At 37.3% G+C, this 26,563-nt stretch overlaps 2 protein-coding genes across 7 annotated transcripts in view; both read right to left on the bottom strand.

Annotated features, from left to right (window-relative positions):
- Positions 1–10,798, bottom strand: part of LOC128852012 (uncharacterized) — a 48,455-nt gene extending 37,657 nt beyond the window's left edge. The window contains exon 1 of the mRNA XM_054065087.1: positions 10,742–10,798. Within this exon, the coding sequence (XP_053921062.1) occupies positions 10,742–10,798 (57 nt within the window). The remainder of the gene's footprint in view (positions 1–10,741) is intronic.
- The window catches only part of BICD1 (BICD cargo adaptor 1), a 179,869-nt gene continuing 159,379 nt past the window's right edge, over positions 6,074–26,563 (bottom strand). For 2 of the 6 annotated variants that reach the window (XM_054081185.1, XM_054081194.1), the window contains one exon: positions 6,074–11,904. In XM_054081185.1, the coding sequence (XP_053937160.1) occupies positions 11,708–11,904 (197 nt within the window). In that variant the 3' untranslated portion in view covers positions 6,074–11,707. Of the gene's footprint in view, positions 11,905–18,374; positions 18,461–19,875; positions 19,885–26,563 lie in introns of all 6 variants that reach the window. The other 4 variants (XM_054081239.1, XM_054081203.1, XM_054081218.1 and 1 more) reach the window with 4 other exon arrangements.

Genomic DNA, 26,563 nt, shown 5'->3' with positions numbered 1-26,563 from the left:
TGTTCTACCTCGCTTGACTGTGTAAGAAGGAATACTGTTGGCTTCTATTTGTTTTCTCCTGTTGTCTTCTATTTGTTTTCTCCTGTTGTCTTCTATTTGTTTCCTCCTGTTGTCATTTTGGGCCCTATCAAAGACAGTTATGGGGACTACTCAGCAGCAGGTTTTGTCTACTTCCAGCCTCTGTAATAAAGAATCCTATTTATTCCCAGGATTTCTTTCTCTACCACATGAAAGTCCACCAGATGAATGCTAACATGCAGCTTTGCAAGAACAGGACTGTGATCGTCAAAGGAAGAAAATTCCTGCTACATACCGCCTCGATGTTTATTTTGTCTTAGCCCTTTTTTGGTACACAGAAGCATTTTGTCTATTGCAAGCAAATTTTTGGAAGTTATTGAAATCATTTTGAGATAAAGCTATTGCACATATCCCTTAATTTTACTGTAGGACTGCTTCTTAGAGAGAGTAACTGCTACATAATCAGTTAGATAAGTCTTGCAGAATGGCATTCATTTAACAAAGACTGATTGCTTTTACAAGCCAGAATATTCTTCATCACCACCACTATCCAATTAATGTCAGACATTTAAATACTATTAGCAGCAGTGCTTTAGCTTTGATTTAGATTAACTACTGGTGAAAACAAACTTCTTTAAGATCATGTTAGAAAAAGGAGAGAGAAAGCAAACTTTGTTCAACAAAATGGTCTACTCTTTTCTCATTTCTTCTTTCTTTCTACAGTGAAAGCTAACACTGACTATGAAAGAAAGTTTAAAAACCATAGTATAAGCTCCCCATTGGAGACATTTTAGTGGGGTCTGATTCCCAGGGCAAGGGTGACAATTCTTTTAGATGTTCCTCACATCCAAAATCAATAGTGCCTCTAGCTTTTGCCAGATTAAGTTAAATTCTCTGTTGAAAATCGTGAATAAATTAGGCAAACTGCTCTCGATATGGCCCACGAGTTCCTTGTGGTCTGACAGGAAAACACATGCCAGCGAGGTCTTTGGTATGCCTGTCCAAGAGGCCCTTAATCTGCTGATGGCAGCAGCCAGCTCCTAAACTCCATCTCTTCTGAGCCCTACTTCTTTCTTTTCTCAGAGGGGACCCATGCCTGGATGGGTGATAGAAAAGTTGGTGGTGACTCCTGGGGAAAAGATGACAACTTGTGTGAAAGGAGCTGGTGGCTGCTATGCGCCGTTCCTCTTGTGTGTTACATATATGGCGCTCACAAGCTCTGGGAAGGACTGCAGCTAAGAGCAGGGACTCTGTCCGCGTGGAAATGTGTGACCATGAAACTAAATGCTCTTTGCCATTGCTTTGCGTTTATTCCCAATGCCAAGCCTCAGCTCCACAATCTTTTGTTGGCAGTATGATATATGGGATTGGAGTTTGTTTAAAAAAACATTCACTGCTGTGGTGCAGTATACATTAACTGTTGTCTCTATGAATGCTTACCTAAACAGTACACCAAAATGTTTTGGTTCTCTCCTTAACAAACCAACACCTGGTGAGCAATTGGCTGATAGAACATGTTGTGAAAATAAAGGGATAATATTACTTCTGTCTGTGGAAGAGAATATACTGGTCTCAATATTGCAATGCTCCCTCAACTTTGTTTCTTTTCCTTTTTGTAAAATCCCAGCTATCGGGTACTTAAGATTGCTTCTGATGAGGCATTTGGTACACGCATAGGTGGCTCAGCATGCTTCTCAATAATTTATAGTGACTTAAAATAGAGAGACTTCAAAGCCGTTGCTGCATTTGCAACTTCTCTAAGTGAGCTTCATCCACCCTTGTTTTCCTTCATTCTGTTCCACATTCCACAGACTTCCTTGGATCTTTTGGGGCTGAAATGTGATTATTTGGTGCAAAGGCTGTGAAAAGGATATAAATGCTGCTCCTGTTCCACTTAAACTCTCTCTTGTATATGAATCTGAAAAATAGCATTCCATTCATATTTATAATTTTTAAAATGTATTTTTACCTACAGTGATCTAACATTGTCTAGTTTTGGAACTCAGTAATTCAAGCAAGTTTAGCGTACACATGTGAGGCATTATGCACTGCAAATGGCTGTAGCTCTACCATACTGAAATGTGTCACACTTTTATATTCAAGCATAAATAGCACTAAACATAACTGCACAGATGAGGGATCTGAATCTTCCAAAACTCCCGAATCTTAATTTGGACTCTGTGGTGGATTTATATTCAAGATTTTGAACATAGCCTTTAAAGAGATGCAGTCACTTTAAAGGAAATCCAACTTCTCTACCAGAAAAAGATCATCTATATTTTACTGAGCTAATGCTGTTGGGGGAAGAAAAGTTTTCCCATGTTTAGGCAGTGTTTTCATCTTGAAGCCTGGTGAGTCAAACTCCCTTTTTGATTTACAGGTCTGACAGTCAGAAGGAGGGAATAGATCTACGGAAATTAACACTAGAAAGTGGATGTTAAACCTCAGTTATTTATAGTGATGTTCTATTAGTACCAAGCATTGCAGAAATAGGGAATGAGCTCTGAACCAGCTCAAGCACTTGAGCAATGCAGATTCTGAAGCAGGCTTTGTGCCACATGGTCTAAACTCACCTTGCTGAGAGCACCTGGCTATCCCATATAAAACCACTTAGGTATTCCAGTGTATGCCGGGTGGATGTACACAGAGACGTGAAGGGTTACTTGTACAGAACCTCGTCTCACTTTGTTGAGTGTTGATGATGTTTTCCCATCACATAGTCTCAATTTGTCTATCTGTAGGTGTGAGATAACAGGACTCATTTTGCAAACGTGGTTGGGGAATGAATTAATATGCATAGAGTGCTCTGAAGATAAAAAGAGCTACTTTGCATTTGGCTTAGATAACAAAAATATTTGAAGGCAGTGGTGGCTTCACAGAGGCATTTTCTTTTTAAGAAATCTAGGACTTTGAGATTCCTGGTATTTGTATGCAGTGCATTTGTATAAGTTCTAATTTTACATTTTGCGTGGCTAATGTTGAGTCACAAGCTGGTCAGGAAAGCACTTGCCAGTCACATCTTCAAATTGTGTAAAATACTCCATGTCATGCCCACAGTCTTGTCATCTGCTCCATACAGGTGAATTGCCAACACCCAGATAGACACCACTAAAGTCTGTGTAGTTTTGTTCCTACTCAGAGTTCTCTTTAATCTCCGAGGAATGGACTGAATAGCAGATCTAGTCACTCAGGTCAAAGCAAGTTTCACAACCAACTATGGATGACATGGGCCAAACTCCACCTAATTTTAAAGTAACTTCTCTAGTCTAAGGCCTGATGGTAGCATCTGGATAGCCACGAAGGGCAGCTGCTGCTTCATCTTAGAGCTGTATTGCTATAGAAAAAGCTGCATTGTATGGATCAGCTTTGAGCCATCTGAGTTTACTGAGGTTGCTTATCTCTAATGGAGGTTTCTTATTGTGATAGCAAAGCCATTTAGTCTTCTATAGGGAGACAGAAGGTGACCTGTGCCATAAAAACAGGAGCTCTTTTTATCCTGAGACCGTAGGCCTTTCCTGTCTGTATGAGGGGAACAAAATATTTGGTCTACATCCTTTCCACACAGAATTTGATCTTTAAGGGAGCTCTGTACTCATGTAGCTTTCCATATACTCCTAATCTGAGTAAGCAGTCTCGGTTTTATAATAATACCTTAACCAATATGATGGTGTTGGACAGCAAAAATCAATTTCTTTGAGAGATGTAATAAACACCTAAAAAACCTGACGGCCCTCTCCAGGTAGAGAATCCTATCAAGTAATTTAAGTGGACACAACTGCCTCATTATTTATTTCCAAAACTTCCTGATAACTCACTTAAGGGAGAGAAAAGGGCTGCTTTCCTCCATCTCATATAGAGCTTTCTCACAAATAACATTTTTCATTCGTACTATTTTAATTTGAATGATATTTTTTTCTTAAAAAGCAGCCACCTAGACTTATTCCTAAAGTATAGATACCTGCAATATGACATACAATAATTTATAAATAATGAATTAAATGTGTGTTTTCTCATATACTGCTATAGTCAAGAAAGAATCTTTCTGGCAAAGGTCAATACTTTTTACTGGGTTATTAAGCTTCTGCTGAGTTGTTAACTATAGCATTGAGACTTATTTTTGTGCATAGTTAGGACTTTCTTCTTTCATTCAGGCAATCACTTAGCTCTTCCACTGAGAGGAAAGAAGTTGTGCCTATCCTGTGCCTGTCTTCCACTGAGAGGAGAGCAGTTTGCGTATCCCTTTACCGCAAATAGATGAGAGCTAGCTTTATTCAAATAATTTTTTCCCAGGATGCATATAATTATTATTATTATCATCAACTACTTAGCTCGATTTCCCCCTTGTATTTTATTCTGTACATAAAATCTTCTCTTCTGTGTTTGTCATTCAGAGGCTGCTAGAAGATATGTATATCAGGACCTTTGATATGGCCTTCTTCATGATTAGCATGATTAGTACCCCTATTTTTATCATTGGTCTCATGAAATCTAGGTTTCAATATTGTTCAAAATTATGTAGCAATTTTTTGTGTTCAACCTGAGTTGCCAGAGGTCTGTAAGTGTTTTATGGTGTTAAGAATCAAACTATGTCTTCTTCTGCCTTTAGGAATAACTGGGAATACTTGGTATTTCTCTAAGCATAACTGCAATATTTATCAAGGGAGGTATCCAGCAACAAAGATTTGCAGTGACGGTCACTGTAAACTTTAGCTTCAGGATCTTTTTCATTATCATCTGGCATATCTATATAGGAAAACTTATAGTTCATTTGTCAGCAATTACGTCCTGCTCCAGAACAAGGGGTAACAGGGCTTCTAAAGGGATATATTACACAGACATTTTTCTTGGACACAAAAGTTATATTTTTGGTGTGTGTTTGTTTGTTTTTGACCCAGACTATTTCAGTGATCTTACTCATACCACCACTTGTCAGAGAGCTGCATAGGAACAGCTGAAGGAATGATACAAAGAAAGGGGAAGGAGTAATATGGGTTAGAAGTATCTCAGATCAACTTTGCCATAAGAATGTTCACACAAGGGGCAACTCTCTGTGAAACTGCTATCAAAGCAAATAGGCTGAGGAACAGAAGTCTGGCTTCTCCTTTTTTTTTTCTTTATAATTCTCAGAAACTCTTTTAAAATCAAAGTGGAGGAACACTCAGTGTAAGAAAATTCTATCTTGAGTAGTCACACTTCTGCTAAAATACTCGTGCAGCGCTGTTGCACTTCTGCAGTGAACACGATAAAGTGAGAGACCTCCGCCTGCTAGATGAGGCAAAGGAAGAAAAGAGAGAAGTGGGAAGAACTTAGGCAAGTAACAGGTCTTGAACTGTATTTCCGTCACCAGGCACAAATCCTGTTACTATCCAAAGCACCTCAACAGTCAGCCAAAACCAGACTTCTTATAGTTCCCATTGGGTCAAACAACACTGCAGCCTTAGAGGCTCAATCCTTTCTTCAGGATCTCCCCTCTTCCTGGCTAGCCCTTAGGGATCTTGCTGGCAGTGAGGGTCACCTGAAGAGCAACAGTGGCTGCATGGCTCCTCAGGGCCATGCTCATGGACGACTGGCTGCTGAGGGAGGATTTTGATCTCCTTGCTGTGAGAGGAAGGCTCTTCCACAAAGCATAAAAGATGCTCGTTACTTTAAAAAGCAGGTATGGTATGCTGTACTGTACTCAGCACTCCCAAACCAATTTTATGCTGACTTGAACTCTTCCTTTGCTTCCGCATTCCCTGAGGGAGGCGATTTGCATCTTACAAAGCATCCTTGCACCAATACTTTATGCAGTTGGAAGCAGTATGTGGAGAATCAGTCTTTACCTTAGTATCTGCCTCAACCCCAGAAACCAGAGAAAACCTCTTTGATTTAATTCTGATTCCCTTTTCCTTTAATGTTGATTTCCCTTCACGTTTTCTTGTTCTTTAATTCTTTTCAACTTATTATGGCTCTTTAAGAACTAAATAAATGCAAAAAGTATAAGCCAAGCTGACACACTGCAAAGTGATGTAAATAGAAGTAGACCAGACAGTGTGGAATTAAATGAACAAAAATGGCCAGTTTATTCACTGGAACAGTTATGCATTACACTGTAATTTTAATTGGAACATAAAGATGTAAGAATCAGTATATTGGCTTCTTTTAATTATTTTCTTCAGCACTAGAGTGTTTGTCCCAACCATTTGACTGCATGATCATATTACACATGTACAAGCACAGACTTTATGAATCCCTCACAAGGTATTAATCTAGGATTGTCTACAAGGACATGGAAGAGTTAACATGGGAATTACTTCAATTTTAAAAACAAATGATGCATTTTTGGAAACAAGAATTATTTAACTTTTTTTTTTGCTTTTAGCATAAAGTAGCCACAAGAAGAGTTTCCAATATTCAGTCTTTAGCAAATGAACATATATACTTTTATAGTCTTCACCATCTAGAAACACTCCATCATTTAACCCCAAGAAGGCAGGACAACATAAAGTCAATTCAACATAGGAGTAGCTGAGTTATTACAGCAGTAAACATACAGTATACAAATTTGTGTTTGTCACAAACTCCACCAATGTTAAAACTCTTTTGAAAGGAACACAGCAATCTGTATGGTTCATTAGATACAGAACATCATGCAAATGGAAACATTCAATAGATTACAAAAGTCACAAAACATCAGTTTTCTTTTTTTTTAAATTGTTTACAAAGGATCAAGTTAATTAACTCTTTAACAGTCAAACCACAGGGCTGTAAATCAATAGGGCAATAAGTAATAAAATGGACTTAATTTATCCACTGGCATAGCACACATAGGCATATCCGTGAATAGAAAAGAAAAAAAAAAGCTAGATTACTCTTATTTCTTCTTCATAGCTGATAAAATAATAACTCAGCTAGCAAGCCAGTCTACTTGAAACTTTTATCAATCATTTTTGTTCAATGATATCCAAAATATTCTTGAAATCTTGTAATCACATAAGCAATGAAAACTTTTCAACTCAGTTTACTAATGCTGAGAAAAAAAACATACACTCTTCTCCACTCTTTCCTTTACAGCAAATCATGATAATCAAAACAAAGCTTCATAGAAAGACATTTTTGAAATACAAAGCCCTATCACCCAGAGTCTGCCTGCACATTAACTCCAGTCATGGAATATAGGATTTTTCCTTTACCTTTTGTCAGTTTGTCACTTGGTTGCCGTTAGATTTCACGAAGAGGATTTTCAAGAACTCCACAGGAAACAGATTAAAATCCAATAAGGATTTAAGCTATGCACCTCAGAATGAAAGATATAGACTCTATGTGATAGTCCGCTTGCCTTTCCAGCAAGAGGAATATGCAGATTACATAAGAAATAAGAATTTTCTAGCTTAATTATGGATATGGAAAAGCTACATGGTCTTAAGAATCTCATGCACACGTTTTACATTGCATATTTAGATGCATTTGTGCCTGAAGGCGAAAGGCAATTACTTTTTTGTTTCTTTTCCACAGGATGCTTAAATGTACTAAAAACAACCCTTAATGGCTAAAAAAGTCTGAATATTGTATAACCCTTTCAGACTCACTGCACACACAGCAAAGGAGAACTGAAGAAAAGTGATGACTGGAATTTTTAAAGAGGTAACTATAGCAATTATCATACCTCAAAGGTACAGCTTTAGTGCCTGCCATTCTCAGACAAGGATTTCCGAAGAACAAAAGAAAGAATTTTACTGTACCCTTGCTGGATATGCATCTTCTGCCAAAGAAAGGAACAGACCTCAGAAGGGTTGATAGAATCGATACCTTATGGTGATGATGATCTATCTAGCTACACTGGAATTGGCAGCACAACTACTGACTTTATCATTGCAGGCAGAATGATAAGGTTAGTGTCAAAACGAGGGTTCAGACTCATGGGTATCGTTCCCACTGTGATGAGAACTGCGTCATATTTTGCTAACAGCTTACTTAAGTATTTGCAACATAATCATCATGAGCAGCCGTCAGAGGTGAGGTCATATTTTATAAGTGAGGTTTTATTTCATAACATAATCTCCTTTCTCTTCACACTTAAATACGACAAATGGCTTAAAGAAGTTGACAAATTTTAAAATAAAAAATAAGTTGAAAGTCATCTTGGCATTAAAACTTGCAACGTTACCTTAATTACAGTTTCATTCCATGAACCCTACTGTATAACTATGGTTACATTAATTGACTGTGAAAAACAAAATGGATGGAGAAAGGACAGGGATGCCAACCTGTCAATCAGATCAATCAGAAAGAATATCACTACTGCCTCCATCTAGAAGGCAGAAGTTTCTACAATTAGCACGAAAAACGGTAATATTTCCTCCTTCTCTTCCCCCATTTATCTTCTGATAGAAAATATACTTTCCATACATTACATTACATTCTAAAATTGATTTAATCATCTTGTTCTCCCCTTATATTTCAATTTTTTTTCCTTTTCTATTTTTCCCCACACATTTCCAATAAAATGAATTTCCAGAAGTGGATCATTTCATGGAACTAGGAGTATTTTTTCACTACATCAGAAAATAAAACCCAAACCCAGAACTGAACAGGCTAGTCCAAATCCAAAGAAATTTCAAGGCCATCACAAAGAACAAAAGCTGCATTTCAGATACAAAAATCAAAGCAGGCTTTGAATTGCTTCCTTACTGTGTAGGACACATTTCAGCATTTCTATGTATACAAACCATTGCAAACACATGTATAATTTTATCTTTCCTGATTTTTAATGATTAAGAAATCAACACACCAGAAATTGATTTTAAATGGGCAAAATACAATATTTTGCAACCCTTAAAAAACATGCTTTTCTTTCTGTTTTTGTCTGCATGTAAATATTTCCTACAAAATCTCTCACAAAGTTTTATGTTATCAATGACTATATAGTAAATAACTGTTTATCATCTCAGGTTCAAGATATATATTTTATTTTGTATTGGTTAACTGACAAAGCTTGTCCCAGGGACCTACACAGTTTTATAACTTATAGTGCAATAACTACAGCCATCTGTATATTTAAGTTGGTTTGTTTCTATTTCTCTTAAATTTCCAACACTTAAGTTATATTAAATATAAAAAATGTAAAATGTAAATTGAAAACTTAGAAAGGAAGAATTTAAAGCTTAAAGAGAATAAAAAATTTAATAAACCCACTTATTTCTATAAAACACGGCCACAATTTCTATACCATTGGTAGCTGTTTTGTAATAACTCTGGATCCATATGGACATACCAGTACAACATTTCAATTTCCCGAAGTTGCTTTGCAAATCACAGATGGAAACAAATAAATTTCTAGACAGTTGTTCCAATACAGCATTTTTTCCCAATAAATTTGTATCTGTATAGAAAGGAAATGTATTTCACTGAATTTCTGTTTAAGTTAAATCCAGGGAAAACGCATATTTTGGATATGAAGACATGAAGATAGGAAAAACTATTCCAAATGCAGCCAGAGGCAACTGTATTGAAAAATGCAACGCAAATTCTTTTTCTTTTTAACAATATACAGTGGCTGTCTTTGTTGGATGCAGACGTGGCCACTGTACAATATTCATACACAAATCTGACAAGATCAGGGATTCTGAGACACTTTTTGAAGGCAGCATTTGCCTCAGACAAAATGTTTCACTGGATTTATTTTTAATGAAAATGCAAATCAAAATAGCAGCTAATCTCAGTGTCAGTATGGTAGAGCTGAACAAGTTTTTACTTCATTTTTGTATGACAAAACAACACGTAGGTTAAGTGTGATACTGAGTAGCAATGTAAATGTGTACTAGAATAATCATAAGAACTGTGTGGAAACCAAAACCGAAACATTGCTGAGTTTTTTATCTGTTTGATCTGATCAGAACTGGATATTAGTTTGTTCCTATTTTCTCCACCTCTTACTCTGAATGTTTTGTTACAATAGCTCAGCTGCTTTGCCAAGGTTACATGACATACATTGTTGAATACATAGAGTATTTCTATTTACAGCACCTTTGTTACTGGTACTATGGTAATGACTTGTTAGGCACACTGAGTGGTCACTGATTCTTTCCTCTGCTGATGTTCTGTGTATCATAACATTTGGTAAGCACTGTTACTAACAGAAGACTGACTTCATTTTCACAAATTCAGGCAGAATATGAAAGAATTATTCCAACCACACCTGCAGCAATGTTTTTTTCTCCAGCTACTCTGTACCTTAGGCTGTACTCTGTTTCCCACTTCTAGGTCATACATATGCTGCAGAGAAGGAATAAAGACATACAGAAATATCCAAGCCTTTCTTCTGTAAATAATTAAGGCCGCCTGACAATGCAAGGAGTGTGCTAATTACCCACAAGTAGGCAGGTAGGCAGTACTGCAGACTTTTTTTCTAGCTGATGACCAGATGGGAAGCCAATAGATCCTGAACCATGATCCCCTCCTTAGCCACTTGCCTTGCTGTCAGGTACTGTGCAAAACAAATTCTGCTATTTTGTTCTGAAAGCCACTACTTTTTAAAAAAAACCAAACTTACTCAGCTTTCCCAGGAAAGAATCTTTAACTAGGAACACTGTGCACTGTTGCGATAGAGTCTGCGTAGCGTAGATCACCTGAGTATTTGTCATAAACTGACATGAGCTAAGGTTCTGTGTCTGTTGATTTTTGGCAAGGAAAAAATGCACTGTAGTAAAGTCCTACTAACTTTCATCCATACCATTAACCCTACCTGCATGAGTTCCTTCACCACAGAATACTTCACACGAAAGGCATGTAACTTCGCCATTCATACTAGCCTTTCACGGTAAGGCCTGAAGCGAGTATCCTGAATGTGGGAGGTGAGGAAAGAATGTTTTTAATTAGCACACAACATTTTACATGTTTTAGATTTTCTTTCTAGATACCAAGTAGAAAGTAACCCCAAAATACAGCACCAATTCATCTACTTGTCTGAAATGCAAAAATATAATTACGATGCAAGCAAACAACTGAAAACAAATCAGTACATCATCCTTTCATCTCCTTCTTAGGCTTAATAATTATCTTCCAGTGAAGAGCTAGAACAAAACCAGAAGCTAGTGTAATAAGAATTAAAAAACCCAAGTGCATAAACAATGTCAGTGCAGCAGCAAAATATACAGTCAATGTTAACATTCCAATTCAACTCATTTCCAACATTTTCGTGCAATAAAAAGTGGCCATGTGCTGGCCAATGCAACAAGCCTCTTCTTACTATTAACACAATCAGTCTTCATTTAAACTATTTCTGCTTGTTTTTAAAAAATAAAATCAATTAAATACAACTCTCATAAAAAGGAAAAAAAAAGACTACTTTATAAACACAAAATTCTGGTGCAAATAAAGTAAAAAATAAATATCACACCCTTAATGACAAGAGGAAATTTGACCTGATTCCTATGGCTGAACGTAAAGAATGTGAGGATAGGGTTTTTGTAACATACTTTTATTTAATTTTGGCTTAAGTCTCTCATTATTTCAGAGGTAAAGCCAAGCAGCTGGAAAGAACATTTTTGTCGAGGTGTTAAATTTTACTACATTTTAGTTGTGATAGCAAAGTTTGAATACGATCAGAGGAACCATAAAAAGTCTTCTTGATAGGTTGGGCTCTGTGCTTTGTGTTCTTCTTCTCAACCTTCTCTCAGTCAACAGAGCAGGGGATATGAATCCAGACTTGTCAATGCACAAACAAGGCAAGATTATCAACCTGCTTGCTGGGAACACCCCCAGCCTTTGTTGCATGAAATCCACTCTGTTCGCATTTTCTCTTATGTTGCATATGAAGATTAAGGATAAGGAGGAGGCTTAGAGAGACAGTTGAGAGGGGCACACTGAGAGCTGGAATGTGGCTGCTCTTCTGGAAGAGCATTAGGACTGAAAATTAAAAAGAAAAGAGAAAAAGTGCTTAAAATACACAGCAAAGTTTTTACATGCATGTAAATAGTACAGAGCTGAAAACAAACTTTCAAAGGGAATGAAACCTTATCTCTAAATCTGTATTCTCAGAGTATACCCAAAGAAAATTCTCAGTGTGCACACGTTCAGTGACACCTGGATGCACACATGAAATGCCATGGATATCCTGCTTGCCAGTTCATGTACACGGTTGCCATTTTCAGTGCTCTAATGAAAAATGCTGTGTGGAAAAACAAATGCCTGTGCGAAATGTGGGAGTAAATTTGAATGACAAAACAAAGATGCCAATCTTTATGTGAACATTAAAGATTTTCTATATGCAACTTATCAAATGTTTGATATGAAGGACAGTGCCAGTCTGAAAATCGGATTGGGCCATTTTGCGATAATCTGATTTATTACTGAATGTGAACTATTTACTAGTACATTTGTACAAATATAGTGTAACTTTCTTTGTAAGGCAACATAAGCGTTACTTATTTTGCAATTAACACTTCCAAAGGGTGGGAGGGTTTGTGTTTTGTTTTCTTTTGGTTTTGTGCTGTTTGTTTTCTCTTCATTTCTGTAATATACTTTTGACATTTGGCTGGTTTTCATGTACAATTTCTCTGATAACAGCATTCACCTGTTACACTTCTAAATGTGCATTTTTAGTGTACCCTGTCATATATTGCAGAGGTCTGAACCAGCTTTCAGCAAAGCAGGTAGGGCTGGAGTTGCAGCCTAGCAGTGGCAGCACAAAGATAAGGGGCAACGAACACAAACATATGCCATTTCTTGGTGCAGAGTTCCAGGATGCTTGTGCTAGAAAAGCTTCAGATACTCAGGTTTGCTCATTGAAAGTCAGCTCAGGAGTCTATGCTACCCTGCGGTAAGTAATTTGCACACAGCTTGAGTCCTATATTACTCCTCAGTCTTGGCCTGTCCTGTTTTAAAAAGGTAAACTGCAGCTCATCTTGCTGATGTCAAGCTAAGTGACAGCAATTAAACTTTAAAGGAAAGCATGTGGCAAAACAAGATACCAAAATAGAATACAAGTAAATGCAATTATAAAAAACAAACCTCACCCCCTCCCATTTTTTTAATGTGTCTGGGAAAAGTTCTTTTCCTAATACTTCAAATGTTCTATACTCTTGAAGATATACCAAGGTCAATGGTGTGATATAAGGTGAAATACAATAATTTACGTCCTTGTCTTCAAGAAAAGTTGCCTTTTTCATTTTCATTCTTCAGAAAATGTGCTGTTACATATTATCTCTGCAGCACAGACTGTTGGAGTGTTGGCTGAAAGAATGCTATTAATTTATTGCTGGAAATGAATCAATTTGAAATGCCAGAGGTATTTGAAAATCTGCCACTGAAAATGCCAGTGGTACTGAAAATGTCTGTAGTTCCACATACAGCATTTATTTAAGGAAACAAAGAAAGGACATTGTGCTTTCTTGAAAACAGAAACAAGTGTGCACAGTCGCCATCAAGAAAGTAGACGGCAATGTCCACATTTTCAAATCAGAGAAGCCTAGAGAAGCCTATGACCATAAATCCACAGGTACTACAGTTCAGAAGGAGCCACAGACCTTGCACCTCTGGACTTATCTGAAGATCATAGACTTGTATATCTTAAGTTAGATTCTGTTTCACATTAGTGCTCCTGAAGATGAATTTGCCGATTGCAAAATGACTGGTGAGAGCGGGTTGCGGAAGATCAGGACCTCACAAGCTTTGTTTTGTGCTAAGCTGAGTAGGTCAGTCCCAAAGTGTTTAGTGCTATGGACCATGACTCCTCAGTTTACATATAGATTTAGTCTAACCTAAGCACCTAGGTATACTATTTGATCTAAAATATTTACTTGAAGCTTAGTAGTTGGACTTGTTTAATCAAACACTCTGAAAATACATCAAACCTGCCTTCTCTAAATAATTCTTCCCACAGCTGTACATATACTTTTCTTCCGGTGTATTCTGCCAAATATAGATGCAGATACAGCATCTACAGAGGGATCTAAGTGAGATCTTTGCCTACTCCACTTAGAAGAGTCTGTGTCAGGAGTGACTGCAGATAGACTCAAAAGGTCTGTGTTTACTCTCAAACTTATCCACTCATTAAGAACTAGCACCTTGCTTCAGCACCTCCAAAGTTTTCAAGACAGGCTTCGGAGAAGCACTAGTTTTAAGTCCTTCAGAGAAATAAAAGTGAATTAGTACTCTATCATCACATTTGAAGAAGACAAACAAAGACGTGGTCACATTACTCTACAAAGACTGCCTTACTTTCCTCCCTTGCTGCTCCATTTCTTTTTTTCAAAGAATTTCTCTAATTGTCAGAAAGGAACAGAAATTTTACAAGACATTTTCCTTGCTCATTAGCTGAGATGTGTTTGACTTTAAGGGGTTCCTTCCTAGCTTGAAAAGTGACCAACACTAGATGTTCTTGCTCTGAGAGGACTGGTGATGAAATAGCCATCGTTAAGACTATTTATGCACAGCAATGGTCTGGAAGAGAACCTCTTTGAGACACATAAGATTCTCCTCTGCATAAATATGCACAACTATAATAATGTTTTGGCATGACCTTCAGTACAAAATCTGCCCCGATGGCAAATGTTGTAATACAACCTATCCTAGACTCTGCTCGGATTAGGATGCACAATGCTTAGAATTACATTTGTTTCAACTTTGTGGTAATTCTGTGCTGCTTCTCGCTTCGAAATACAAGCACACTTCTGCACACAGAAGAAATATAAAACTTGGTCTCACCATTCCCCTTTCAATCAATAATAAATATTAGGGGCATTAGGAATAGAAAAAATTACAAGGTTATTAGGCACCTTTGTATCAACATATATATATCCATCACTTGCTGTCCCAGTAGATTTGAATGTTTTCCTAAAACTCTATTGTTACACCATCAGAAACACAATACATTAAGTTCATTAATGCAGATTACTGTACCAGTATATAATCAAAAATTACACCAGAGTCAGCAAGTGGCACATGACATTGTGTGCTTTTTATGGCAGTAAAGGTGATCGTGACAGCAGATCCTGGAGCTGAGTTATCAGGCACATTGACAGTCGTGGGTACTAGAAGATGGCAAGTGAGGTTAATAACACAAAGCAATAGAGAAATATGGAAGAACCTGAAGCCATTGACTATTAACTGAGAACAAGGAAGAACATTGTTACATTCCCCATGCGGGATATGCGTGCCTTTTAAAACATTTGGTTTTAATAGATATTTTTGTAAACCTTTCTTTAAAGGCCGGTATGATTTGGGGATCTATTATTCATTTAGTTAATGAATTAAGTCTATGTTATTCTTTGTGTTAGTATTATTGTCTTCTTTTAAGCAGTTCTTTTTCTGAGGGATTGAAAATGCTAATGATGAATTTCTAAAATCAATTGAAAAACAGCATGCAAAGCCCTTAGGTGTTAGTAAGTACTCTGTACTCTGTTTTAAAGATGCCATTCACATGCAGTATTTTCTGGCACTGATTGTAACTGTAACATATCAGCAAAAGAAAATATAAACAGACCAGTGATATTTTCAGCATGCAACCATTTTGCAGGCAGTAATATTTTAATTTATTTCCTATTTTATAGGAAATAAATCCAGTGTTTCTTATTGAAATTTAATTTCATTCGCAGGATCAGTTTTTTTGGTTCTGTTTTTTTTAGTTTTTATTAATAGATAACTTGGGTCTAGAGTTTGGCCTCTGATTATGAAAATGAGGTTTTCACTGCATTCAACAGAAACTTGAATATGATCCAAAGACAAACACGCTCTTTTTCATATTCGTTGATGGAATTTTTTTAGTCTTGTCCAATATAGTCCATCAGACAGGTAAGCTACAGATGCTAGGAAGAGTGGACATTACCCAGTGATTTTCAGGATAGCCCTAGATTTGGTTGCTCACTCCTGGACCTGGAAACTGAGGTTATGCATGGAAGGCAGAGTGATACTTTCATGCATTGTTGGATTAGTTTACTTAGAATATCTCTTAAGAAAATTTCTCACAGATTCTCCAGATCAGGTTCCAGTTGAAATATGCAGACTTAAGCAAAAAGACAGACAGATGCATAGCTAAATATATTCCATATATGTGTCCCAGAGTTTAATTTAGTCTGAATCTGTTCATAGCTTATCCTGTGAGATTCGCCAAAGCCTACACACTGGAATCACAATTACTAGAAAATCCAGTTACACAAGTCTCACTTAAAATTCAGTATAGATATTGGATAAGGGAAAACTCTTTGTATTTGAGGTTGAAAGTTCAGAGTGACTCTATCTGTGCTGTGGTCAGGCATGTTAACTAGTTTGAACTTGATTAGACATATTGTAGGGTGCACAAAATATCTGTGTAAATTAAAGTCTTAACAAGCTACTGTTTAATCCTGGGTGAAATGCCACTGAGAGATTACTGCAAGACTAATGTGGCTTAAAAAACAGGCATACCTGTTAAAACAGGTGACTTCAGGGCTGGGCAGAGCTTTAATCTGCCTCATTCAACATCATCATGTGATTGGATTCATACCAGGAGGACAAGGAAGGGCAGTACACCTTCTTCCACCTATGCTGGATTTAGAAAATCTGAACCTCAGTAAGTCTAACTGGGTCTTTAAATGCCTCCAAATTTTACTCCATATTTCAATTATTTTATTTAAAGCACTCAGCATCTTATACCATCATGCTGACTTGCATTAAATCTGTCGTTACGCTTCAGTGTTTTGCGAGGCTGTGAAGCTACATGGCTGAGACAAGCAAGGCAGCAGCACTGATAGTGTGCGGCTTTCAGTTCACCAGAAGAGTATCAATCTAGTGGTGAAAACCAATAGGCTTTTGAAAGTCAATAGTTCAGTATTGTTAAGTATACAGGTGTGCGTTCTTCATGGGATGACCGATTTGAATTTTTTTAAATTAACCATATTTTAAATCACAATTATCATTTTCCTATATCATGGGTTTGATTTGGAAAAGCCTCTTGAACAACACTTCCAGTTCAGGTTGTAACTAATGAGGTTTTCCTAACTAAGGAAGCATTCAAGGACAAACCAGAAAGTCTCAAGACTTTCCTTTGGACTTTATCCTTTACTTCCATTCTGAGAAAAACATTTAAAATTTCAGGAGCAAGTTTGTTAGCATTTTGAGAGGGATAGTATTAGAGAATAGTGTCTACCAGGAGAGCTGCTCTGGAAGAAACAGAACAGGCTGTGGTTTTGTGATTGTAAATTAAATAGGGCTGAAATAAGACGTGCTGGCATTAAACTTCTATGTATCCAAAGCAAGTAACGATATTCTCAAATAGTCATTACATCTAAATACCACAGAAACTACCTGACAGGGATTTTAAGGATTTTAAATGGAACTAGTAACTTTTTTTCAGTGTGCTGCAAAACTTCAAACCAGCTAATGGTACTTATCAGGTATAATGAGCTTTCCCCAACGTCTCAGTAAAATTGTCATAATACTTGAATATAGTGAGGAAGCTACTAATACTTCCACTTTATAGGCAATAAGAGAGAAGCACAAATGAAGCAGTTGCTCAACGGCCACGGTCAGACCTTCTGTGGCTTGCAGAATTAACACTTGGCAGTGCCTTATGTGTAGTCTGAAAGCTGTACCACATCCATTCCCCAACAGGCATCACTGCAGACTTCCGCACCCATGAAGTTCAGCGCTGCATGGGAAAAAGCTTCATTGTATGTAGGGTTATAGATCAACTGGGTCACTACAGATCAGGCTAAGGTCTAGAAATAACATAACCCATTTCAGATGAGAGTGTAGGCATATGTGAATATATGCACAGAACATACTGTGAACAGATTAAAGTGCTGTAATCTCTTTTTGCTTAGGTTTGGGTTTGCGCCTTGATTGACTCAGCTGTCTCAGAGATGTGATTTAGCCTTTGCACCACCTGAGAGCAAGACCACCATGAGTTTACTTTTAATAATAAGTTTAAGAACACCAGAGTTTTCTTTTAACAACAAGATTGAGAACTGACTGCAGTGGGTCAAAGTTTCCAGGTCAGAGAGAGCTTTCCAAGAAGTGTCTGCTAAAATCTCACAAATGCCTTTGAAATACCACCTTAAAAAGAGACAACTACACCTAAAATTAGAAGCCCTCATTTATGTAAATTTATCTAGCAACAAAATAAAATCATTACTATTTTGGTAACATTGAGAAACTCTCTGCATAAGAGGGCCCAATGAGGACTGTGGGATCCAACTTTGCATTCTTTTCCATATTTTTACATTGACATAAATGCGGGAATGCTGTGAGTCATGTTTGTACTGTCACTGCAGAAATTATCACTGTTCCTCAAATTGCTGTTAGTGAAGAAGGGTAGTGAAGAGCTTTTCTATCAGGAGGAAGAGGGTCGTTGCAGACGTGCATGCAGCTATGTGCAAAGAGAAGTTAGTTAAATTTACCTGACAGTCTGGCAATCTGGCCCCCTGGCTAGTTGTGAGCCGTGTGGCGGTATGGAGGCAGCAGGCTGCTGACAATCTACAAGAAACTGATAAATTAGACATATATACAGAGAGATTACAGAGCAAGGGGTTAGTAACAGTAGTACACAGACTATGCATCTGATGGAGAGATTTAGTGAGGAATGACTTCTTGGTTCCTTAGCTGACAGAAACATCTTTTTTTTTCCTGGTAATAATAACATTAGTTTTTGCCAGTTGTTTTGGTTTTTGTTTTTGTTTTCCACAAAAAGCAGTGAAGACACTGTTGTTTATCTTCCCTTAAAATTACCAAATTTTTATTTATCTGGACAGGATCTGGTTTAAACCGTGCACCCATCATTCTTCTGCTGGTGAAGAAGTTGGGATTTTTACATCTAATACAAAGAGTGTCAATAAAGCTACTCAAAATTTCTCCAGAGAACTTACATCCATATAACACCACTTACAGACGCCATCTCATTATGGTCTTTAAGAAAAAGCTTTAATTTATTAAATAACAGTAAAGTCAAATAATCCTTTGTTGCTACACTTTTACTGTGACATTTAGAACACGAAAACAGCTTTAATACTTATGGGTTTTATGAAAAGTAGTTGAACAAGACAACCCGGCTGTCTAGCTCGCTAGTTTCTACCAAGATTTCCAGATCTCAAGATTTGTTAATTTTCCCTGTAGTGGTCTGGCCTTTCATTCCACAGCCTGTGCGATTCAGATGGTCAGATAGAATCATCAGGGTCCTTTTGAATATTAAAATCTATGGGTGAAATTCTGACCATCTGGAAAACTACTGGAGATTACTTTTTGTCTCCAGCAGGCTTTGCAGATCTATCATCCTCTCCAACTGCTTCAATATGACTCTCAACCTGACTCTTCAGTGGAAAGGAGTTACACTTTCTCCTGAACCTTAAAAATGAGACAATTAGACTTCATGCCTGTGGAAATAAATTTATTTTGTTGTTTATTTGGGTTTTTTTTTCAATTGTTTGCTACCTAAATCTCAATACCAGTAATCATTTCTCTTTACCATGTGGATATTTCCAAAACTCATTTCTATTCTTTGTCTCAATCAAGTGGAAGAATATGTAAGTAATTTGCTGTCAAGAGTCCCGTGATGTCATCAAGGACACTGCAGAGCAACACACCTTCCTACCAACACTGAGCATCAAACCCAGTATCATAACATTTCCCTTTCATACAAGCCCACAATGCTTCTCCTTACTTCCTATGAAGATCTGTGCTGACCTCCAGTGGGTGGAAGCAAGTGTGCCCAAATCATTAGTTTCTTACTGCTTCAGCCAAGAGGAGGGGGTTTTGGACATATTTTCAAGTGAAGAGGTTATCTACATCAGAAAATTATATGCACAGTTAGTGCTGACATTATTGTATTAGGAAGCAGGAATGGAATGAGAAAGGATACTGTGCCATTCTCTGATTCGCCAGGATGGTCACTATAGTCCTCAGTACATCTTTTAGCTGAGGAGTGCAAGAGTTTCCAATATATTTGAGCCACAAATAGAAGGGTCTGACATTTCAATACAAAGCTCAATTAAAAGAAAAGGTGCCTGAGGGAACAGACAGAGCAGGCTAACTGCAGAAGGGAAATGATTGTGTAAAATTAACATCTTCCTCTAAACACACTGATTTGCAGAAGTCCAAAGGAGAGTAATCCCTGACAGCTTATAGAAGGTAATCGATGAGAAAAGGAATATGAAACAGAATACTGTGTGATAAAAAGGTGCAGACAGGTTTCATAAATGGAAAAGCAATTGTTCTGACAGGCTTTTCCAGAACAACGCATATGCCCTATTTATGATCCTGTTCTAATATCTCAAACATCCTGCAAATATTTTATGATGCCACTTCATCTGCTAGATTTGGCAGAACGTGAGAATAGAGAGCCAGATTCTGCAAGCATTATGCACCTGGATAATAGCTATTCAAACTCCCTTGACTTCAAATGAAGCAACAGTTCTGCCTGGTGTCAGCAATGATCACACATCAGTATGGGATCTAGCGGTCCGTATGACTTAAAATGGCTGAATCATCCCACATCCTCTAGGAGTGAAGTTTTTGAGGATTATGCTAGGAAAAAGCTACGCAAAATGCATATGGCTTACATACAAGGATTTAAAATTCAAAGGAGCTCTTATCTCTCCATGTCCACATAGCTGTGCCAAAGCTAAATTTATTCCTTATATATGTAATCCTTTTAAGTTATTTTGAGGGTTTATTACCCTATTCTCTAATGTAATGGTGGTTGTAAACACAATGTAACAAGAAGTATAATAATTTCAAATGTGAAAATTAGAAGGTAGCATTCAGTCCCTCTTCTCTACGAAAACACTTCTGCCTGTATCAAATAAATGTTTGGTTCTTTCTGAAATACTCTGTTGGAGGTTAAAACTTTCAAAGATGCCTTTTTCTGATTCTGTGGTCAATGTCACATACTATGAAGGCAAGGAAAGATTTTTACTACAAAATAAAAACAAATTAAATTTTTTAAATTATGTTGCAAGAGGCCCATTCACAGTTTTTCAAATCTCAGGAAGCATCTGTCAGGCTACAGAGTGAAAGTTTGCTATTTGTATTGAAGACAGTTGAGAAACAGACACGGATTATATGTGTCTTACAAGAACACAACCAACAAAATTATAAATGTAAATACAGGCTATTTTATTTCTCCATCTCCAGTCGCTGCGAGGAAATAAACTACTGTGGCAGGGGATGGACTGACTGACCTCTTCAGCATCCTTTTACAATTCTATGAACCTGCATCAAACAAATAAATTTCAGTGACCATTTCAACCACAAAAAGCAAAGAGAAGCTATTGTACACATCAGTTCTCCCTGAATTCAGCAGGACTAGAGTCAGTACCAACTCCTGTGGTAGTATCAGACAACATACACCACTGAACCTGTTGGAGCTTTGAGGCTTGACCTGTGCTATACATTAGGCCTGTTCCAGTTTTCTAGTTCTTAACATTTTAGACGCTTGCTAGCAAAGGTGGTATAAAGGACTATTAGATTTCCTCTCTCGCAGATTAGCGAGTGCTAATTTTCCTTTTGCATCTAATGCCCAGTCCTAATAGGGCTAATCAGCTTCTGATGTAAGAGCATTAAAAATACCCAGCTCAGAGAAACTACATCTGCTCATATGAGGACTGAATGTGCTGCTAAAAAAAATTATCTGCTGAGAGCAAGTCTAACCAAAAAAAAAAGTATTTTCCTGTATTTCTCTTTGGCTCACACACAAAAACAATGCATTTCCCTCATGTCACAAGGTGTGCTCTGCCCTCCAGTCTGTGAACTGGGTGACTCCAATCAACACAGGCCTGCTTAACTGGGTTATTAGAGATGGGCATGCCTTCTGTTGACATCAGCAATGTCCTCAGTGAAAATCCTACACTCAAGCATTTTCAGTCCCACCTGCTCAGGCCCCAGAATACTGCAAAGGAAAATTTCAGCACATTTTGACACTCAGTAAATTGCTAATCTCTACACAGTGTTGCCAAAGATCAAAGCATGTAGGAATGCCAAGGTAAGTATTGGGCATGTTGTGAATCAGTAAGTGACTACTATACCTTTAACTGTGCCGAGTTCAATTAATCAATGAGAACTTTTTTCTTTTTTATTTGAAAGGGTAAAGTTGAGAGTCAAGCAACATACCAATCATTTTTTACAAGTCCTGTCACATATTTGGTATTTCTGATATTAAAATCATTGAGGAAAGTCTATTCTTGATAAAAGAAAAAGCTCTCAGAACATGCTTATGACAAAATATGAGATTGAGGCTTTTTCAGTCTTTTAAAACAAACTCTCCTTAGCATCCCATTGACCACTCCACGCCAACAGACTATCCCTTTTTCCTAGCTAAAAGCTTTAGAGTGATCTCTCTTTGTGTTATGCTACCCAAAGTCAACTGAACTTGCTCCACAAAATTTGAGGAATTTGGTAACATGTCTATGAAGGTGTGGACAATTTACTTGAAAAGAAAAAGCTGTCTCCATCTATACGGTACTCAACTGTTTTCTTCCCCAAGATGTCAACTTAATGGGAAAGAATGAATTGTTAGTAACATGAGTCAAAAGTATTGGGGAAAGAACAAATCAGTAGTCTTCCAGTGGTGCAGAGTCAGAAACACATTGCATCACGCAGCAAGCCCTAAAAAGACAATAAACCAATCCTCTCTGTTCAAGAGTGGGGAACAAGGAAAGTTTCAATGTCTAAAAGACGTGTCAAGAAGAATGGGGCAGAGGGTACTGAAACACTCGCCCACCTGCTAAACTGAGATTTTTAGAGATGCTTTCAAACTGTGATCTGAAAGGATGAGAAAAGTTCCAGAACTGTTCATCTCCAGGGATGATGGGGACAAAAGTTTATACTACTATTTGACTAGCTGGTTTCACTTATAATTTATCTCTGATTTTCTAATAGACACCACAAAAATTTTGACCTTCCTTAAGGCCAAGAGGAACTTTAAGTGGTAACGGTTATCACAAAGAACAGCTGGTGAGAGGACAGCTGTGGCTTACCTTAGGAAAAAAGCACTAACAATGGTACAGGTCAAAGATTAGAAGAGCCTCTCCCTTCTTGTGCTTCCAGGGTCACTTTGGGTCTGGAAATAACACAGTTACCTCTGCCCTATGCACAGCCTCAGCTGGTCAGTCTGCCAGCTGCGAACTGGGTGCAGCTCTACATTTCTGTAGGCTGTCCCTGGAAGGACAGTACTATAGTGGAGCAACCACAGGGAGCCTGGCCAGCCTTATTGACCCCACTTCACTCAGAGCAAAACTGACTTGGGTTGTCCTGTCTTGGGAGCAAACAGAATAGTGCCAAGGGGCTTAGCTATGGTACAGAGCTATTCTACAGCTCCCTGAGAGTCAGCCCTTTTCTGGCATGGCTTGCACACAGGCAGCCCAATAAACTTCACCAGGTGCAAGTTAACTCCTGCACAGACATTTTCCAGTACCTAGATTCTCTGAGTTTCCCCAGTGTCTATCACCTGCACTCCTATTAAACTGAATAATAGACTGTTGATTGGAGACAGGCAAATTTATCATTGAAGTATCAGCTTTGGCATACTCCACTGAAAAGCTGATCTACCATGAAATCTTTATATCAAGTTTTGCAAATACCCAGGTAACTCATGTCTTAAGCTTGCTATTCAGAGAAACTTGGCATCTTAGATTATTGTTGGTTGGAGATGTTTTGTTCTACTACTTATATCTTAGTCTTCTCAAAAAATATTTGAAGAATAAATGTTAAGAGACTTGACCATGCTGCTGAACTCCCATTTACACACAGAGTTGAAGGCATCAACAATATCTACATACTGCACTAAGAGGCAACAGGCAGCAGTAGGACGCATATATCCTCATCTCCCATCACCTCCATATGTCTACTCTTTTTCTTTCAAAAGTAGCCTGAGAATTTCCTTGTATTTATACACTCCCAAGCTTCTGACATAGGCCTCTCCTCCTCTCAGAGTTTTATCCTCAGGACAAGGTCAGACAGAATAAACATAACAGAGAGACTGCTGCTAAATGCTCCTCAGGAGTAAGAGCAGGTGTTTGAGCTTATTGGAACAAGTAGGGTATTTAATTGCTATTTTCTTATAGCATTTAGAGAAATGCTATCTGTCTTGGTAACTTCCACAGACCAACTTGTGGAGCACCACTAAAAACTTCACGAAGTACCTGACAGACATGGTTTAGTAGGTCACTGCAGTTTTCTAGAACACATCGGGCTTCTTGGCATATTCTTGTGAGTACTTTCATCTATACAATAGCTACACTATATGAAGTGGGTTTCCCCTTTATTTCCTCATATTGAACAACGTGGTTTCTACTTTATTTTTAGACTTGAATTACCTTGTTTTCTCCATCATTCCATGTGCTTCAGTGGTACCGTAAGCTCAAAGTATAGTGATAAAGCTATATCTCAGCCTTGCCCTTTGCTGTAGCAAATATTAAAAGTAATTTTAAAAAAATAAATAATATCTAGCAATTAACAAAATTAGTAAAATGCATTTCCCTTGAATTACAGACTATGAACATTAAGAGGTTTCTTGTCAGCTCTGTAGGCTTTTTCATGCTTTCTGTTTCATGATGTGTTTATGCTATTTCTCAAACGGTTTCTGTGAATGCTTTAAATAATTCCTCATTAAATCTACTGAGAAGCTAAATAATGGGTTAGTAAAATAGCAGAAATGGAAATGGTAGAAGCTGAAAATATATATTCAGTTCCTTTCTTTTATACACAGTTCATAAAAAGCACATGTAGAAGGGTCTGATGATTCATGAAATACTTACTTACTAAAACACACACACATTTTAAACATTTCATAAAAGGAAAAGAAAGGTCTTAAAAATACAGAAATCATCACACTTCTATCTTGTTGGTTACCCATCTTTCATGGAAACATGTCTAGGATACATTTCAGATGGCCACGAATATGTCCAAACCAAAAATACTTGCACTTTTTTATGAGTAAAGAAGGGCGTGATCCAAAACTTAAAGTCAGTGGGAACGGTAAATTTAGTAGGCGTTGAAGGAAACAATATAAGATACTGCTATAAGTTGCCATAGCCCTAACAAATGTAGACTGGGAGATACTTAAAATCAGGGATACTAGTCTTGAATAAAGAATTGCTTGTGAACTTACTTCATATATCACAACATCCCAAGGAACTGCTCTATTAAGAGAGCTAAAATATCAGCATGTCTAATTTAAACAGAGACTTATTTCAGCTTTGCCTTTTTTATGAGATGAGAAGAACAATATTAAATATTCCTGTATATTTGGTAGTAAAAAAATCAAAAAGTCATGAAATCACATTAAACTCTTTCACAAAAGAAGATAAAGATGGATGGCTTTTGTTACCAACATTGTCAAGATATTTCAAGAGCTATTTTGGTAAATTGATAAGACTAGATTCTAAAGACTAAAATTTTCACAGAAAGCAACAAATATCTGGTAACACACCTTAAAGACACAGTATATCACCTATATAACCTACTTAGTTAGAAATAACCAGAAGTCTAAGACTTCACTGGAGGACTTCAACAAAGGATGCTAATATTAACCATTCCATCCACCAATGACATCATAACTACATACAGAGACAAAACTGTCAATAACCTTTTAATGAAAATATATAACAGTAAGGCATGGATTTCACTGCAATTTTCTTTTTTTATGTTTTAACAAACATATTTGGGATTCTATTAAAAATGGGGTTTATTTCAGAATTGCTTTCTCTACACAGTAAAAATTACAGATAGACATTAAATAAAACTTGTAGAACCGCAGTGAACTCATGTCATAATAGCTAAATTATATTGAAAAGGCTAAATTATATTGATCAGCATGAAATGTATGGTTTTGGTCTCATCAGTGATAACTGGAAAGCTAAATGCCAGAAGAGAAGCATAAAGCAAAGATGTCCTATTCACAGTGGCACCAAGAGGTAAAAGTACATTTAGCCAGCTGACTTTTTCATTGGTTACAGCCAACTAGTGTCCTTGGCAAGGATACTGTTCTTAAAATTCAAAATGGCCTCGACAAGGACAATGTACCATGCTTGAAATGGCGTAAATATCTAATGCTCATTAAGGTTAGTTAATAGAGCATATCAGATGAAGGACATGGCCCCAAGAGCAGGAAGATATATACATGTATCTGTATATATGCACTAATGCCCCTCATAAAACAATGAACACATACATACACAAATATGGTGTGTTTACAAAACCCATAGAAACGTAGAACAATGCAGAACAAAAAGTGAACACAGACAACAAGTTAATGATGACTGCTTTGTCCTTTTTGTGAAGAACATCATGTTCAGGTAAAAAAAAAAAAACCCTTGATTTTAAAAATCCCTGCTAAAAATACATAAATTCATTTTTCACAGAAAGCAGTGACAGATTAGAGCAATACCGCATGAGTCTTGAATAGCCAGTAGCCTGCCTGATCACACAAGCTCAGAGAGAGCTTGCAGCTGCAGGATCACCATCAACACAGCCACATTCTCGGTAGATAAAAATACAACCTATTCTTAGCCAAGGAATCAGAAGAATCATCCATGGATCTCTAATTAGACAAAAGGCAATTTGAAACTTACACTGTAAATCTGAGTTGTCAGAATAA

Source organism: Cuculus canorus, chromosome 1 (genome assembly GCF_017976375.1).
Source record: "Cuculus canorus isolate bCucCan1 chromosome 1, bCucCan1.pri, whole genome shotgun sequence".
Taxonomy (NCBI): Eukaryota; Metazoa; Chordata; class Aves; order Cuculiformes; family Cuculidae; genus Cuculus; species Cuculus canorus.
Note: the sequence above shows the minus strand (reverse complement) of the source record. Positions and strands in the feature narration are given on the sequence as shown.